Source organism: Peromyscus maniculatus, chromosome 5 (genome assembly GCF_049852395.1).
Source record: "Peromyscus maniculatus bairdii isolate BWxNUB_F1_BW_parent chromosome 5, HU_Pman_BW_mat_3.1, whole genome shotgun sequence".
NCBI classification, from domain to species: domain Eukaryota; kingdom Metazoa; phylum Chordata; class Mammalia; order Rodentia; family Cricetidae; genus Peromyscus; species Peromyscus maniculatus.
Window position 1 is genome coordinate 121861552 of NC_134856.1, and position 14947 is coordinate 121876498.

A 14947-nucleotide genomic window follows, 5' to 3' on the forward strand; every position below is an offset into this window, starting at 1 on the left:
GGAAAATGCTCAAGATAATCCTTATGGGAAGGAAAGTCTGGGCTCAAATGGCAAGTGGCGACAGGGTGGGGTGGGGAAGTCCTGCTCCCTGCCTTCGTTTGCAGCAGCTACAGCCCACCAGGCTTTCTGAGGGGCTTTCGAGGGCCTGTGCAGCAGGGGTTCAGCATGAGCTAAGTACCTTTGCAAAGGTGATGTCTGATCCCTTTGCTTGTGGCCTGACCAACCCTCCTAAACATATGCTTTTAGCTTTCAAGTCTATGACCTCAATCCAGGGGTCTCCCTGAAGTGTCTATTTGAGGCAAAGCAATAAACCAGAGCACAATAAGACCTATTTGGGTTTTTATAGTTTGTTATTTTATGAATATCTGTTTTTTCCTGCATGTACATTTATGCACTATATATACCTGGTCCCTGTAGAAGGCAGAGGAGGGCATCGGATTCCCTGGAACTGGATTATAGGTAGTCGTGAGTTGTCATGTGGGTGCTGGGAATTGAACCCAGGGCCTCTGGAAGAGCAACTAGCACTCTTAACTCTAGTTAAGAACCATCTCTCCAACTACCCCACTCCCACTTCATAAACACAGTCATGATGCACACTGAAGCTTCACAACTGGCTTGTATAGAGTCCCAATTCCTTGATCTTAGAAAAACCATCAGGCTGTATGGATGAGGTGAACTTTGTTCATGCTTAGGAATCTTCTTGTTCAACTGAATGACTCTCCGTTGCCTTCTGTGGTTAAACCAACTTCCTTAAACAGTGCCTGAGGGCTAGTGAAGATTGAGCATCTACCTCTAATTGACATTTGCCAGACAAGATGCCAAGGGAGATTTTATATCCCATGTGCATCTGATTTCTCCCCATGGGAGTTTACTGTTACAGGAAGTCAGCAAAACACAGTAGCAAAGGCCACCAACCCTTGAGCACAAACCCATCTCTGTAAAATCTGCCTTCCAATGTCATCTTGTGACTTCTGCCTCATCAGTCATGTGAATTCTTCTGGAACCGACTTGATAACACACTTCCTGGAATAACTGTGCTGGTAATCTTTACTTATATCATATCATCATGTCATTCTCACTGAAGTCCCAGAAGTTTATATTTCCATATGGTTTCTGAGGGCTGGGGGCATAACTCAGTGGTACAGAGCCTTCCTAACACATTCGAGACTCTAGGCTCAATCCCAGTACCAGGGGGAAAATAGTTAATAATATATTCAGAATCTAATATATTCCTGGAATTTTTTTCTCCAAAGCCAAAGCAAGATACAATTAATAGGCCAGTTGGAGGACATAGTGAATACTTGTTTCATATTGGGGAGTGTGGGTAGGGCTCACCAGGGACATTAGACAGGATGGTGTCCAGAGGCTGCCAGTGACAGTTCATGAGGGAGTCGTCCAGTTCTTCACTTTCTGCCATGAACTTCTTGTTTGATTCTTCAATACTCAAATGAAGGTTTGGGTCTGCAGAAGCCATTACAGACAGGAGAAAGACAGTTTCACACAGGGCTCATCAGGAACCTGGACAGTTGGAGGGGATGGAAGGAAACCGAAGTCCAAAGGTGCTTGGAGGAATTCCTTTCAGAAAAAAGCGAAAGCCAAGGATGAGACTGGAGCTTCTGGCCTGAGAACTCAGGAGGATGCTTTGTAAACAGCATCTCTGCTTACCAAACAGACCTATGTAAGTGAGCAAGCTTCATGTATCAAGTAACTTTAAAGCAGAGAACCTGACCTCCACTTTCGAAAGCCTGGAACCCATGATAAGAGGTCATACCATGACCATATATAAATATATCTGGGTTTTCCTTCCAAGGTGTCAGGCTTCCTGAGGTTCCCCAAAACACCAAAGTCACTTTTTTTTTTTAAACTAACCCATTTTCTTTCCCCTTGCATTGAATGTAACTGAAGAAGCTCTTCATAATTTTTGCAAGTCTAAATGCATCCAGCACCATCATTTGCCTCCCATGGGTTCATATTCCGTGGCAAGGATGTCAGGGACTGAATGTTGTGTCCCTCCCTGAGTTCATATACCAAGTCTTAGCACTCATTTTGAGAGTCTTTGGAGCTGGGGCCTCGGGGGGCGGATGATCGAGGTTGGAGGGGTGATGGGGTAGGATCCCGGTCTGAGAGGATTAGTGCCCTTAAATGAGAAGGCAGCAGGACTTACTTCTTCAGGTTTAGTATCAACACCAAGGAGAGATCTTGTGAGGGCATTCAGAGGAGTACATCCACATGCCAGGGAGAGAACTCCTGCCAGAACCTCCTGGGCCTGGGTCTTCCAGCCCCTGGAGCTGAGTGGCCAGGGCCTGGGAAACTGGGGGGAGGAGTTTCTGGTGTGTCAACCACTCTGCCTGTGGCACTTGGTCACAGCAGTTCTAGCAGACCCATACAGTCCCCTTTCGAATTCATTACTGTGAAATCACCTGCATCAGCCATTGGTGGTGTGTTGTCTGAACCTTAGTCTTTTGAGCCATATTTCTTTTGAGAAACCTGAGCCTGGGATTTCCAGCCACTAGAGCTGTGTGGCCAGGGCTGGGAAATTCCAGTCTGGGTCAGATAGCAAATGCCTTTAATCCCAGCACTCAGGAGGTAGGGGCAGAAGGAAATCTCTGTAGTTTGAGGTCAGCCTGGTCTACAGAGAGAGTAAGTTCCAGGTCAACCAGGACTACATAAAATGATCCTGTCTAAGACTATATTTTTCTACCTTTTCTCCTGAACTTTCTGAATTTTTTTTCTTAAGTTCAGTTCCAGGTATCTTTCCTGAGCAGTTAAGCACAATTTGGGGGAGGGAGGGTTGTGTTGTTTACATGTTGTGGTTGGAGGAGAGGTATTGGGTTGACACGACACCCTTAGGTGTGAGCATGCCCTCTCTCCTGTAACCTGTGGTGGGGAGTGTGATGATGAGTAAGCCTATTAAATGCAAAGGCAGGGAGATTCACAGCAGCCAAGGTAGACAGCTGTATCCATGCACACTGGGAACGTCACGTGGAAACAGTGAATACCCAAGTTCCCAGTCTCTTCAGTTTTCTCTTCAGTTTCCCTACTAGAGATTTAAACTCATCTTTTTGGGCAGCTGGTGTTTGGTGTTGATTTCTGTCAGCTATGCTTCTCTGGGTCTATGACCTAGCTGTCCCTTCTTGTGGTTATTGTATGCCAGGTGCTGTTAGGACACACAGGAGCTCTTGAGTTGTCACACTCACATATCCTCTGAGTTAGAGAGGACAACCCACTTTACAGAAAGGAAACCAACTAGACATTAATCTGTCTGGGGTCGTAGAGCTAGTAGGTAGGATTGGAACCCTGACAGTCTGGATTGGGAAACTAGATCTTTGGGGGTGTTGCTTTTATTTTTGGAGACAGTGTTTTTGTGTAGCCCAGGCTAGCCTCAAACACATCATTTTTCTGCCTCACAAGTGTTGGGATACCACACCTAGCTTACTACCATGTCCTCATTGTACGTTGCATAGCTCACGAAGGCAAGAAGAGCAGGCTCACATTTTAACCCAAAATAAATCCCCTGAGAGCTGAAATAAGCACCCTTTGTTCCTACGTAAATCTAAAGACTGACATCTAGAACAACCGACTGATACAAATATTTCCTGTCTCTTAAAGGAAAACAACAAGCATGCAAACTCCATGATGACCTCCTGAGCCACAAAACCACAATCACCTGCTACCTTCTTTAAGATAACAAAGGATGGGTCTGCCCAGCCATGGCTCAGCAGGACTTGGCTCCCATTTCTCCATCTCTCCTGTGAGTACCAATAGGCAATGGCACCCATTTCTCCATCTCTCCTGTGAGTACCAATAGGCAATGGCACCATTTCTCCATCTCTCCTGTGAGTACCAATAGGTAATGGTGCCCATTTCTCCATCTCTCCTGTGAGTACCAATAGGCAATGGCACCCATTTCTCCATCTCTCCTGTGAGTACCAATAGGCAATGGCACCCATTTCTCCATCTCTCCCTTTCTCTTTTCTGTGACAAAGTATTTTCTCCCCTTCTTCAAATATGACACATTCAAAAACTTTCTGTGGGCCCGTCTGTTCTTTTCAGAACAAATGAAAACTTGAGAAAATACCTCCAGCTTGTCACTCCAGAGCCACCTCTTGGGTCCCCAGTAATCAGTCAATGGCCTAGAGGGAAACCAGGAAGCCATAGCTACAGAAACTACCTCCTGCTTTTTTTCTTTAAAAAATAAAATGTGGGTGTGGAAAAGGTCCTGTGTTCCATCTCAGCCCTCACAGACAAAATGAAGCATAATTAATCCTTAATCCATTTGCACTGACATTCATATAATAGGTAAAATGTGTTTGCCCTAAGTCCTAGAAGGCCAAGATTAAGGAGTGTGTTGACCCCTTGTAGATGATAAAAGCTAGAGAACACAAAGGGACAGAGAGGAACTAGTCTTTACTGGAAATAATGGTCTCTCCCTCTCCCTCTCCCTCTCCCTCTCCCTCTCCCTCTCCCTCTCCCTCTCCCTCTCCCTCTCCCTCTCCCTCCTCAAACCCTGCCTGCTCAGAGAGTCTCCAAACAAGGAAAGGCGCCAAAAAGCCCAGTCCCACATTCTTGGTGACTATTGTAACTTCTTCCCTCAATGCTGCCCCAGCTGCCCAAGTCCCCACCTAAGCACTCAGCTTTTGACCGTACTTAGGCACAAACCCAGCTTGTGATGGACAGGTCATCACTTCTGCCCTACAATCTATAAAACTTTCCTGCCCTGGCCTGGGCACTCATTTCTAGGACCAGAGAACCCTCCCAGGAGTCACTTTGCTCAATAAACCTGTTGTTATACTTTTTCAGTTCTACTTGATCTGGCTTAGTGCATCAGCAGAGAAACATATTTTGGGGTGGGGGTGGGGGTAGGAGAGTGCACAGAAAACCTATTAGACCCCATAGAAACAGTCTCCCCAGACAGGACAATTCTCTAAAGAGAATTTTTAAGCAAATCTACAGTGGAATTTTCCTGTCAGATCTCTCAGTTTCCAGCAACTTGAGAGAATGAGGTACCTAGAACTTGTTCTTTTTCTTTTTTCTCAACCACTGCAGCTCAGGGTTCACATTACCTCCTAGAAGTTCTTCACCTTGGTTTCCAGATGGGGTTGAGGTTTCCTACAAAGAAAATGAGTATCTTAAGAGAAAAGATGCAAAGATTTAACATCATACATACTTTCTTGGGATAGAAAACCTAGCTCAGAAAAACATAAACCCCCTAAACCTCCCCAAATCATGAGGTAGGTGAGCTGGACTGCAGAAAAAATGTTAAGCAGGCCATGAGGCTGACAACAGCTTCTGGGAACTGTTAGAATCCCAGGGCCCAGGAACCACACAGCAGAGGCTCCCGGCATTAGGCTCTTTGTGTTGTCTTGCTTAACACAGGATTTCATTGCGTAACCCAGGCTAGCCTCTAACTCTTAATCCTCTTGCTTCATCCTTCCGAGTGTTTACCACCATGCCAGACAGACTTCCTATTTCTGTATCAGGTGGCCTGTTCCCCACCTTTACACTGGCCTCTCTTGCAGAAGTCAATTTGCAACACCTCCAGAAACACAATCTCCTTGTCCAGACCCCAAACTCTCCCCACCAACCACCTAGGGCTAAGCACAAAACCAGCCCGTTAGGTACCCACGGAGTCACAGAGAATGCAGAGCAGTGAAGCAATGAACCACATTTTTACCAAATGAGGAGAGTAACTTCCAGAAGCACCTCAAGCATAAATTTTGGCTGATTAATCCAGACTGTGCTGGCTCTGGGGTGGCACACATGTGAATGTCCCCTTTACACACACCTGCTGAACACTTTTGTGTATGTGTGCATGTGCACATGCATGTATATGGAGGCTAGAAGCTGACATTGGGTGTCTTCTTTGATCACTGAACTTGATTCTTTTAAATGTGTTTAGATTTATTTTGTGTGTATGAATGTTTTACCTGCATGTATGTCTGTGAACCATGTGCAAGCCTGTTGTCCACAGAGAGGAGAAGATCCCCGGAACTGGAGTTATAGATAGTTGTGGGCCACTATGTGGGTGCTGAGAATTGCATCCATGTCTTCTGCTAGTGCAACAAGTACTCTAAACTCCTAAGCTGTCTCTCCATCCTCTCTCCCCACTGTATTTTGAGAGATGAAGTCTCTTACTCATCAGTTTGGCTGGAAGGACTGAAAAGCAAGCCCCAGAGGGCCTCCTGTCTCTGTCTCCAGAGACGCTGGAATCCCAGATGTGCGTCACCATGCCTGGCTTTTTATGTGGGTGCTGGGCATCTGAGCTTGTGTTCTTGCTTGCCTGCCGTGTGCTTTATTCAGGGTTGGGGGCCACCCCAGCTTTAGACACTGTAGCAGATATCTACCAGAATCGCTGTATCTGGGGTAACCACGAGAATGAAATAGTTGTTTTTCACTGTATCTAGGGTAACCACGAGAATGAAGTAGCTGGTTTCTATAAGTACTTAGACCTGGAAGAAATCATTGTGGAAAACAGTGATTGTCTTCTGTCATCTAGAGAGCTGTTTTTCTGAAGGAGCTTTACAGCCTTTGCATGACCCTGGTCACAAGGCAGTCCTGACACACCTGGAGCGTCCTGTGTTATTGGATACTACAAACAGCTCACAGTAAGGACTAAAGTTGCAGGAGTGTGAGGACTTCCTTCACAAAACATACAGATTAGATCAGGGGCTTTGGTACAAGGAACTTGTTTTATCCTGAAAACAACCTTTGTGTAACAATCAAGAAATATGGCTTGGGTGGGGGGCAGGGGAGAAATATGGATTTGCATGGCTGCTTGGGGTTCAGTTCATAGAAACAGTTCCTCCCTGCTGCGACAGCCTGAATACATCTTGGAGTGACCTTCTTTCTTCAACTGACCCGAGCAACACACAACATCCAACAAGATGCTTTCCCTTTTAATTATGCACAGCTGTTTCAAGGTCCTAGCACCTACATTAGGTCCTAGCACCCGTGAACTTAAACTTCCCTTGATAATAAGTAGATCGTATTGGGAGGGAAGATACATTATCTACCTAAAGGTAGTCTCCTCTTCCCTCTGAAACATGTCCTGGTTTGAAAAATAAACGATTCAGTAACGGATATAATCACACCAGCTGTGTCTCCCCCCCCCCCCATTTATAAGTGGGTAAGCCACCAGAGTCAGAGTTTAAAGGGGGTCTTTTCTTTAAGTGATCTCATGTTCTGTCCTTTCCTATCTCACTCTGATAAATGTGAACTCTGAAGAGTTTGGGAAGCAGAAACTCCCGAAGAGAGAGCATCTGTGGGACATGAGGGTCCCTGACCAGGAGTCACCAGTAGTCCTTAAAGGAAAGGTTTCGACCCCCAGCGTCCACACAGCAGCTCGCAACACCTTCTGCAACTCCAGGCCCAGAGGATCTTGCACCCTCCTCTGATCTCCACGGGTACCTGGCACACACATGATGAACAGACATACATGCAGGGAAAATATTCAGACACATAAAATAAAAAATAAACCTAAATAAACAGAAATAGCTGAGTGTGATGGCTCACATCTTTAATATAATAATAATAATAATAATAATAATAATAATAATAAATAACAACAAAAATTAACTGTTAGAACAGAGGGAAGGGTTAATAAGGTGGAGAAAGAATCTGTTAATTATTTTAGTGCTCTCATGAGTAGAGAGAAAAAGTAATTTCTGAGGTTGATATACAGGCAATCCCCAAACAGAGGGTAAAAGAACAAAATGTGAATTCAAACCTCAGACAACAACTTTCTTTTAAAGATTTATTTATTTTATGTAGATGAGTGTTCTATGTGCATGTACATCTCTATGCCAGAAGAGGGCATCAGATCCCACTATAGATGGTTGTGAGCCACCATGTGGTTGCTGGGATTGGACCCAAGACCTCTGGAAGAGCAGCCAGTGTTCCTAACCACTGAGCCATTTCTCAAGTTCCAGAGGGCAAACTTTTTAAAAAACATACAGAGCATCTGTTAAAAGGATGCCCCCCTCTGGGGTGGGGGAGAGAAAACAAGTTGTCTTATATAAAAGGCACACCTGAAAGACTTTAACAGTTGAAGGTGAAAGTGTTTGTCAGAAAATTGAATTATGAAAATGAAATATACATGAACAAAATATTAATTTTTTAAAAAGTTTTAGAAACCAAAAGCCTAGGTATTAAATTCAACATCGGTGCTAAGAAGAGGCCTTCATCACTGTGCACGTCAGGACACAATTCAAGTGACAGCCATCACCTTTCAATGGCAAAGCTCACTTTTCTCACTGCCTGATCACTTATGTGGTTAAGCAGAGGACACCACCCCAAAAGGAGAAAATTGACAGGACAGCATGGGACATGGGCACAATGAACATTTATTTATTTACTCACTTATTTATTTGAGACAATAGTCTCCTGTGTAGCCCATGCTAGCCCCAACTCCTGTTTCTCTGGCCTCAGCCTCCCAAAGTGCTGGGATTACAGAGTGTGCACCATCACTCCTGGTTCCCAGTGAACATTTCAGCAGCTGTATACCCTGGACAATTAATAGATCCACGCTGTCCTTGCCTATTTGATTGGTTTCTCACACAGACGAGACCCCAAACAAGCCAGCACTCCCCCACAGACAGCAATGAAGTGCAAATTCAAGGTTTGGGGTGAGCATTCTGCTGCTTAACATTATTATTATTTTATATTTTTGAGATTATGATATAATTATATCATTTCCCCCTTCCCTTTTCTCCCTCCAAATCCTACCATATACTCTTCCTTGTTCTCTTTCAAATCAAGGCCCTTTTCATTAATTGTTGTTACAATTACTTACATATTACATATCATATGCTCATATGCACACACACACACACACACACACACCCTATTGCTGAAGATACACCTCAGACACAGGGCCCAGAGGCCCCTGAGCTAGAACTGCCCTGAATGTGTTCTCTCTCAGCACATGCTTCCCGGGTACCAGCAGGTGACACACACACAAGCTTCCAAAGGAGGGAAGCAGCCAACGTCCTACCCAGTTTGGATGGGTGTGAACCACAACAATGACCAGCTTGGCACAATGACTCTGAGGGGGCAGTAGTGGTACGCATGCCTTGGGGGTAACCAACAGCTCTCTTACTGGACTTAAGACCCACTCAACAAGAGGGAAATCACGCCTGGTACTGGAAACCTAGCCAGCTACCCAGGGCTAGTGAAGGCATGGATCTTGGGAGAGAAGCTTCAACCACCACTTTACTAAAACAGAGTAATTCCTAACTACATTTTAAATGTTGCTTAACATTTTAATTCAGCCCCTCCACTCCCGGAAATGTAGTCTCAAAAGCAAAACGAACAAACAGAAAAAGACAAAAACAAACAACTGGGCGGTGGTAATGCATGCCTTTACTCCCAGCATTCAGGAAGCAGAGACAGAAGTTCGAAGCCAGCCTAATTACAGAGCTAGTTTCAGGACTGTCAAGGCTACACAGAGAAACCCTGTCTCAAAAAAACAAAACAAACAAACAAATACCACAAAAAAATCCAGGCAAACACCTGAAGAAAGGTAAAAGTTGTTCAGATACCAAAAATACTTTGAATATTAGAAGAAGATGGAATAAAACCCATAACTTCTCTAAACAGGGTTAACTGAGCTGTTGGAGACAGAATCTCCCTCAGGAGCCCTAGCTGGCCTTAAACTCAGAGAATCTACTGCCTGTGCATCCCAACATTTTAGGGACATTGGTTTTGCTTGTTTGATTAGTTTGGCTTAGGACTGGGCTTTGTGATGCTTGGTATCAGCTCTACCACTGAGCTACAACCCCCGGGTCCTAGAGGGGCAAGTTTTAAAGAGGGTTCTCTTTAAAGAAGCTGGAAGTACAAGTTTTTTTTTAATTGTTGTTGTTTTTAATGAAGCCCCATCCCTATCCTCAGCAGAAAGAAAGTTTGACCAACTCGGCTAGCAGGCATTTGGAAGAAAGATGTAGAAGACAAATTCATTCCAAGGATACTTTCCCTCCAAGCTGAGAGGGAATGAGAAGAGAGGTGCAGGTACATCTTCAGGGGACTTAGAAACACATCACTGATCGGTGTTAAAACATCTTTCTAAATGGTCTTCATGTCTCCTTTAGCCAACCAAAGTTCTTTCCAGGCCCAGTTTAAGTGACAGCGAAATCTACTTCCAATGATGATCTAAAATTTACTAGCAAGCAATTTTAGGTCAAGATTTAATCAGTCTATTATTTTACTTTCTAGAGGAGTCAGAAAGAATTTAAATCATTTGCCTTTCCAAAAAGAAAAAAAACGGGAAGAAAGAAAGAGAAAATAGGAGTGGAGGGGGGAAAGGTAAGGAAATGATGCTTACACTATCAGGCACATAGATGACTAAGAGTTATTTCAACAAGGGTTACCTCTGGAACAGCCCAAGGTCCAGCTAGGGGTTCAGGCTGCTCACACACAGGCAGAGGGCGGGGCCCATTTCCATTCACTGTGGAGGCATCGCTGTGGCCGGAATGATGGAAAAAGCTGTGCGGCTGTTCACTACTGCTGCCACAGGGGCAACCTAGGCTGTCATGGGACCTCAGCTGCTCCCTAAGGACAGATGGAGGAGGACATGGAGTGACAGTCATCACCCACGGTGGCAGCACCACACATGCACTCTTCCAGAAGTTTCTAGTCAGGATGGTTCTGCTTCAACCATTAAAAATGAAATCGCCTATGTTCCAAGGAACAGGCTGGTGGTTGGCAAAGAACTTGCATTAAATAACACTGGGGCTTTCATTCGAAGTATAAAATCAATAAAACCTCACTCACCTTTGCCAGATGAAGTAATAGTTATTTTGTTGAGCCATGCCAAAGCCTACAATATCCTCCCATCTGGCCACTTCTCCAGACACTGAAGAAAACAACTTGACCACTTTTATTTCTGGGTCTGAAATTACATCAGCTGGATCAACCCTTACAAACACCTCTTATAAGCAGCCATGAAAGAGGGCAATTACATTTAGTGGCAATTCCTGCTAGGCAATTGTTTCCTGACAAAGAGGCAATGGTGTGAGAGGAGGCAGGGGTGCATCTGCAAACACGTGGGGAAATGTGTGCAAACGTCTTTGGCTTCCAGCTGCCAGTACCTCCTAGAATTGCTGGGACTGACGAAGCCTGCAGAATTCTCTGTGTATTTGTGTTGTGAACCTTGAAGAAGCCAGACGTCTACATTGCCTGCTCCTCACAGCCCCTTAGTAGATAAGGATGTCACTTTCAATATTGACAATCTAAACAAATACCACAATCTGACCGGCTCTCCCCTCAGCGATATGCTAAGAATAACTCCTGGAGCCAATACCTCATGGCTTTCTCTTTAGATACCTAAGTAAAGAAACCATTATTTCAACTAGCTGTAGAATCAAGAGGGAGCTGAGTACCACATACACTTTACACTAATGCAGGTCCAAGCAAAGGAGACAGGGTTTCTCTGTGTAACAGCCCTGGCTGTCCTGGAACTCACTCTGTAGACCAGGCTGGCCTTAAACTCACAGGGATCCACCTGTCTCTGACTCCCGAGTGCTGGGACTAAAGGTGTGCGACACCATGCCTGGCTAGATTTTAAATTTTTAAGACAGGATCTTTGTATAGGAGGCTGGCCTCAAACTCAAGATCTTCTGCCTCAGTGGTCTGAGTGCTGGGGTTATAGCTGTATCCATATTTTTTATTTTAGAATGAAAACATGATACAGCAAGCACCATGCAAGCTTTAATGTGCATAGAAACTCTCTAATGTTTTCTTAGTGATTAAAAGTATTTATTTTAGTGTATGTGAGTGAGCCTGTGTGTTTTTATGCTCCATGTGCATATTGGAGCCAATGGAGTCAAGAAGAGCGCAACGGACCCTATCATGTTGGGGCTAAGACAGCAAACCTGGGTCCTCCGCAAGAACAGCAAGTGCTCTCAACCACTGAGCCATCTCTTCAGTCCCCTCTTAGTGATTTTCTAAGGATGTCCTCACAACTTCTCATTTGCCAAGGGAGTATTAATTATTGCACCCAGGCTCATCTGCCAAGGCAGTATTAATTATTGCACCCAGCCTCATTTGCCAAGGCAGTATTAATTATTGCACCCAATCTCTACAGATGCAGTGGTCTCTATGCCACTGGAATGGCCCCAATAAAGGTCACATTACCCCACTCTGATAAGTATCAGGGAATAACCTTTGCTCTAACATTATGAAGGCTGGGTCTGGGTGTCTGTTGACTGTGGACTCCTTCTACCAGCACTGAACTGGCCTGCTCCCAGGGTCACTTGACTAAACGGATGCCTGTGTAAGCTACTGGTGCCTCCATTATTGCATCAAATCAACACAATTCCTAACTCCTGCAGCACCAGGACTCCAACAAAACGTTGATGATGAAGGATTCTTTCTATTAAAAAGAAAAAAGAAAACCTTATTCCTTTATCATTTTAGAGCATTTTATAGAAAGACAATCAGAATCATGGCTGTAAATGGATGAGAGTTGAGGCTGCAGACAAGAATGTGGAGACTGAACATTGCCAAGGGGGTCAGGAAGCTGAGGACAGGAGAGGCCAACATGCCATGTTAAATCCACTCAGAAAGATGTTAGGAGCTGAGGAACAGAAGGCTTTAACTAAGGACCCTGGATGAAGCTAGACATTCTGAGAACTTGTGAAAGGACCAAGCAGACACCATAACAGGCTGCTCAGTCTTCTCTCAGAGATCAGGCCTCAATTTCGGTTTCCTGAGACTTGAACAAGCAGTTTTTGGGAGGGCCATGAACAAAAGACATAGTCCTTGCAGTAGCTCCCTTTCGGCACGTACTCTGACTGCTCAAGGTTCAGTCAATTGTTTACTGTCTGGGACCCCTCACCAACTCAGAGCTACGTGCATGGGTCAATGTGAATGTGCTAGGCCAGCCAGTCTCTATGGCAGATCAAGGACGAGCCTGGGACTTGTCCAGGCCTGCCTAAAAATGATAACTGTAAGCCCCAACTAACCCTAGACAATTAAAAGTTACTAACATGATTGCCACTCACATAAAACAGTCCCGAGTCTGTTCCTATGTAGTCTGTAACCCCAAACCCCCTTTGCTTTAAAAACCCTGCCCCATTGCTACTTGGGGTCTCTCCTGTTCTGCTGCTGCATCAGACGGACAGAGTCCCAAGTTCTCATAGTAAAGACTCTTTGATTTTGCACCAGATTCGGTCTCTTGGTGGTCTTGGGGGGACTCTGGGAGTAACATTTGTAGGTGAAAATGACAAGGGTAGGTTCAAAAGTAGTGCTTTGTGATTTTCCCAAAAGGAAAACAAACCTAGTTCAGCTGGATTGAAGCACACAAAGCAAGCAGCCTGTGCCTGTTAGTGCCCAGGGAAGTTGACCAAAATCTTGGCTTGCTTTAGAACAGAAATGTAAAGGTACTAAACACCTCTGCAAATACAGCTATACACAGCCCCGAAGTCCTAGAATCTAACAGACTCTCCACTTTCCACATGGAAGAAGGATGGTGAATGAGTGGAAATATTACACCCTTGTGATTCTTCTGAACGGGGCTAATTTTCCTCCACTCTATCTTACTTAAGTAACCACTGCTATTCAAAAAAGAATAGCTGCTATTCAAAAAGGAATACAGCCAAGGACTGTACTATAGTTCTTGGGTTTTTTGTTTTTTTTTTTTTGCAAATCAAACAAAGCCAGGTCCTTAATAGATATTTACCTGATGGATGAATGAATGAAGCCATGGCTCCATGGCTCAAGTGTAAAAAGCTTTGCAATCAATAACTTTAAAGCACAATAAAAATCCTGTTAGTGTGTTATTGATTGCTCAACAGTTGGTTTGGTCCTTGGCAACTTCAGTTTCATACCGGGATTAAGTGGCCTTTTACAGCCTGTTTTGAGAGAACAGGAAGTCTTAGAAGTATGTCCCGTTTGAATCTAGTTGAACAGGTATATAGCTTCACAATAAGTCCTGCAACCTGAGCTAGTTAAGACGCTGCTGATCTGGCTGGAAGTGAAAGGAAAGGCTGAAGCTTTGTTCTTTGTGAACCAGAAAGTTCGAGGTCACAGGAGCAGTAATTGGCTGCCACTTAGCTGTGTGGCCTTGGAAACATCACTGTCCTGGGTGTGTTTCAGCATTTTTAACCTAATACCAAATTAGGATATTTTACTCTGGGCTTCACTGTTTTTCTAGTTTTAACTCTATCATGGAGTTTTCATTTTTTGATGACATGTAAGTACAGAAAAATAGATCTAAAAGTGTAAAATCCGATTTTACTCCATTGAAGCAGTAATCCCCTTAAAAAGGTTAATTAAATTTTATTTATTATAAATGTTCTCCAAAAATTTAGATCCACAGATTTTCATATACTTTTAAGGAACGAAATACCCTTGACATTTATCAATGTGCCCTCATCCACCCTATTACTTAACTTTTGGCTGGCATACAAAGTCTTCTGAGCTCTGTGATTGGCTTGACTACTTTCTAAGGCAGTTTTGTTTCTTTTGTAAAATCACTATAATACCTACACTTAATGATTAGCATCCTAGAGCCAATCATATGCTATGATTCCTGTTTGGAACAGAAGACTTTGTCAAGTCACAAAGCTCTCCTCTAAAACCTATCAAATGTAAGCAAGCAAAAGTGTGATTGATGGTCTGGTACTACCAGATTCCAGTACAGGATGACATCTGTAGGAGCTGTAAGAGCTATGCATCTGGACTCGGTGCCCACACTGAGCCCAGCAGGTCAAAGCAGTGTAGATTTCATTCACAGTAATCCAGCCTCAGTGGCTTACTAGATGCCTTGTAGCCAATTAAATGACACTGTTGTTATTTAATGGACTAAGCTGTAGCTAATTACACCACTCTTCCATTTTTCTGTAAAGACCATTTGATTACAGTATTCTGGAGTTCCCAGAACCTGCTCTGTTTTTGGAAGCAGCTCAATTTGCAAATCATGGTGTTTAATATTTTTGTTTTAATTTTGTTG

General features: G+C 44.0%; 1 protein-coding gene across 1 annotated transcript; it reads right to left on the reverse strand.

Annotated features, from left to right (window-relative positions):
- Window positions 1-1244: 1244 nt before the first annotated feature.
- On the reverse strand, window positions 1245-10805 carry C5H6orf52 (chromosome 5 C6orf52 homolog). Its single transcript, XM_076573625.1, has 4 exons — window positions 10768-10805; window positions 10365-10644; window positions 5064-5109; window positions 1245-1461 (listed from the first exon to the last, which is right to left on the reverse strand). Exons 1-4 carry the CDS (start codon window positions 10803-10805, stop codon window positions 1307-1309), a joined length of 519 nt encoding a protein of 172 aa, XP_076429740.1. The 3' UTR covers window positions 1245-1306.
- Between the last annotated feature and the right edge of the window lie 4142 nt (window positions 10806-14947).

Coding starts and splice junctions, on each gene's coding strand:
- C5H6orf52 (XM_076573625.1), bottom strand. CDS start 10,805: ATGGCTCAACAAAATAACTATTACTTCATCTGGCAAAG. Junction 10,645..10,767: donor TATTACTTCATCTGGCAAAG/GTGAGTGAGGTT, acceptor TAATGGTTGAAG/CAGAACCATCCTGACTAGAA. Junction 5,110..10,364: donor GACCTTGGGCTGTTCCAGAG/GTAACCCTTGTT, acceptor TTTTCTTTGTAG/GAAACCTCAACCCCATCTGG.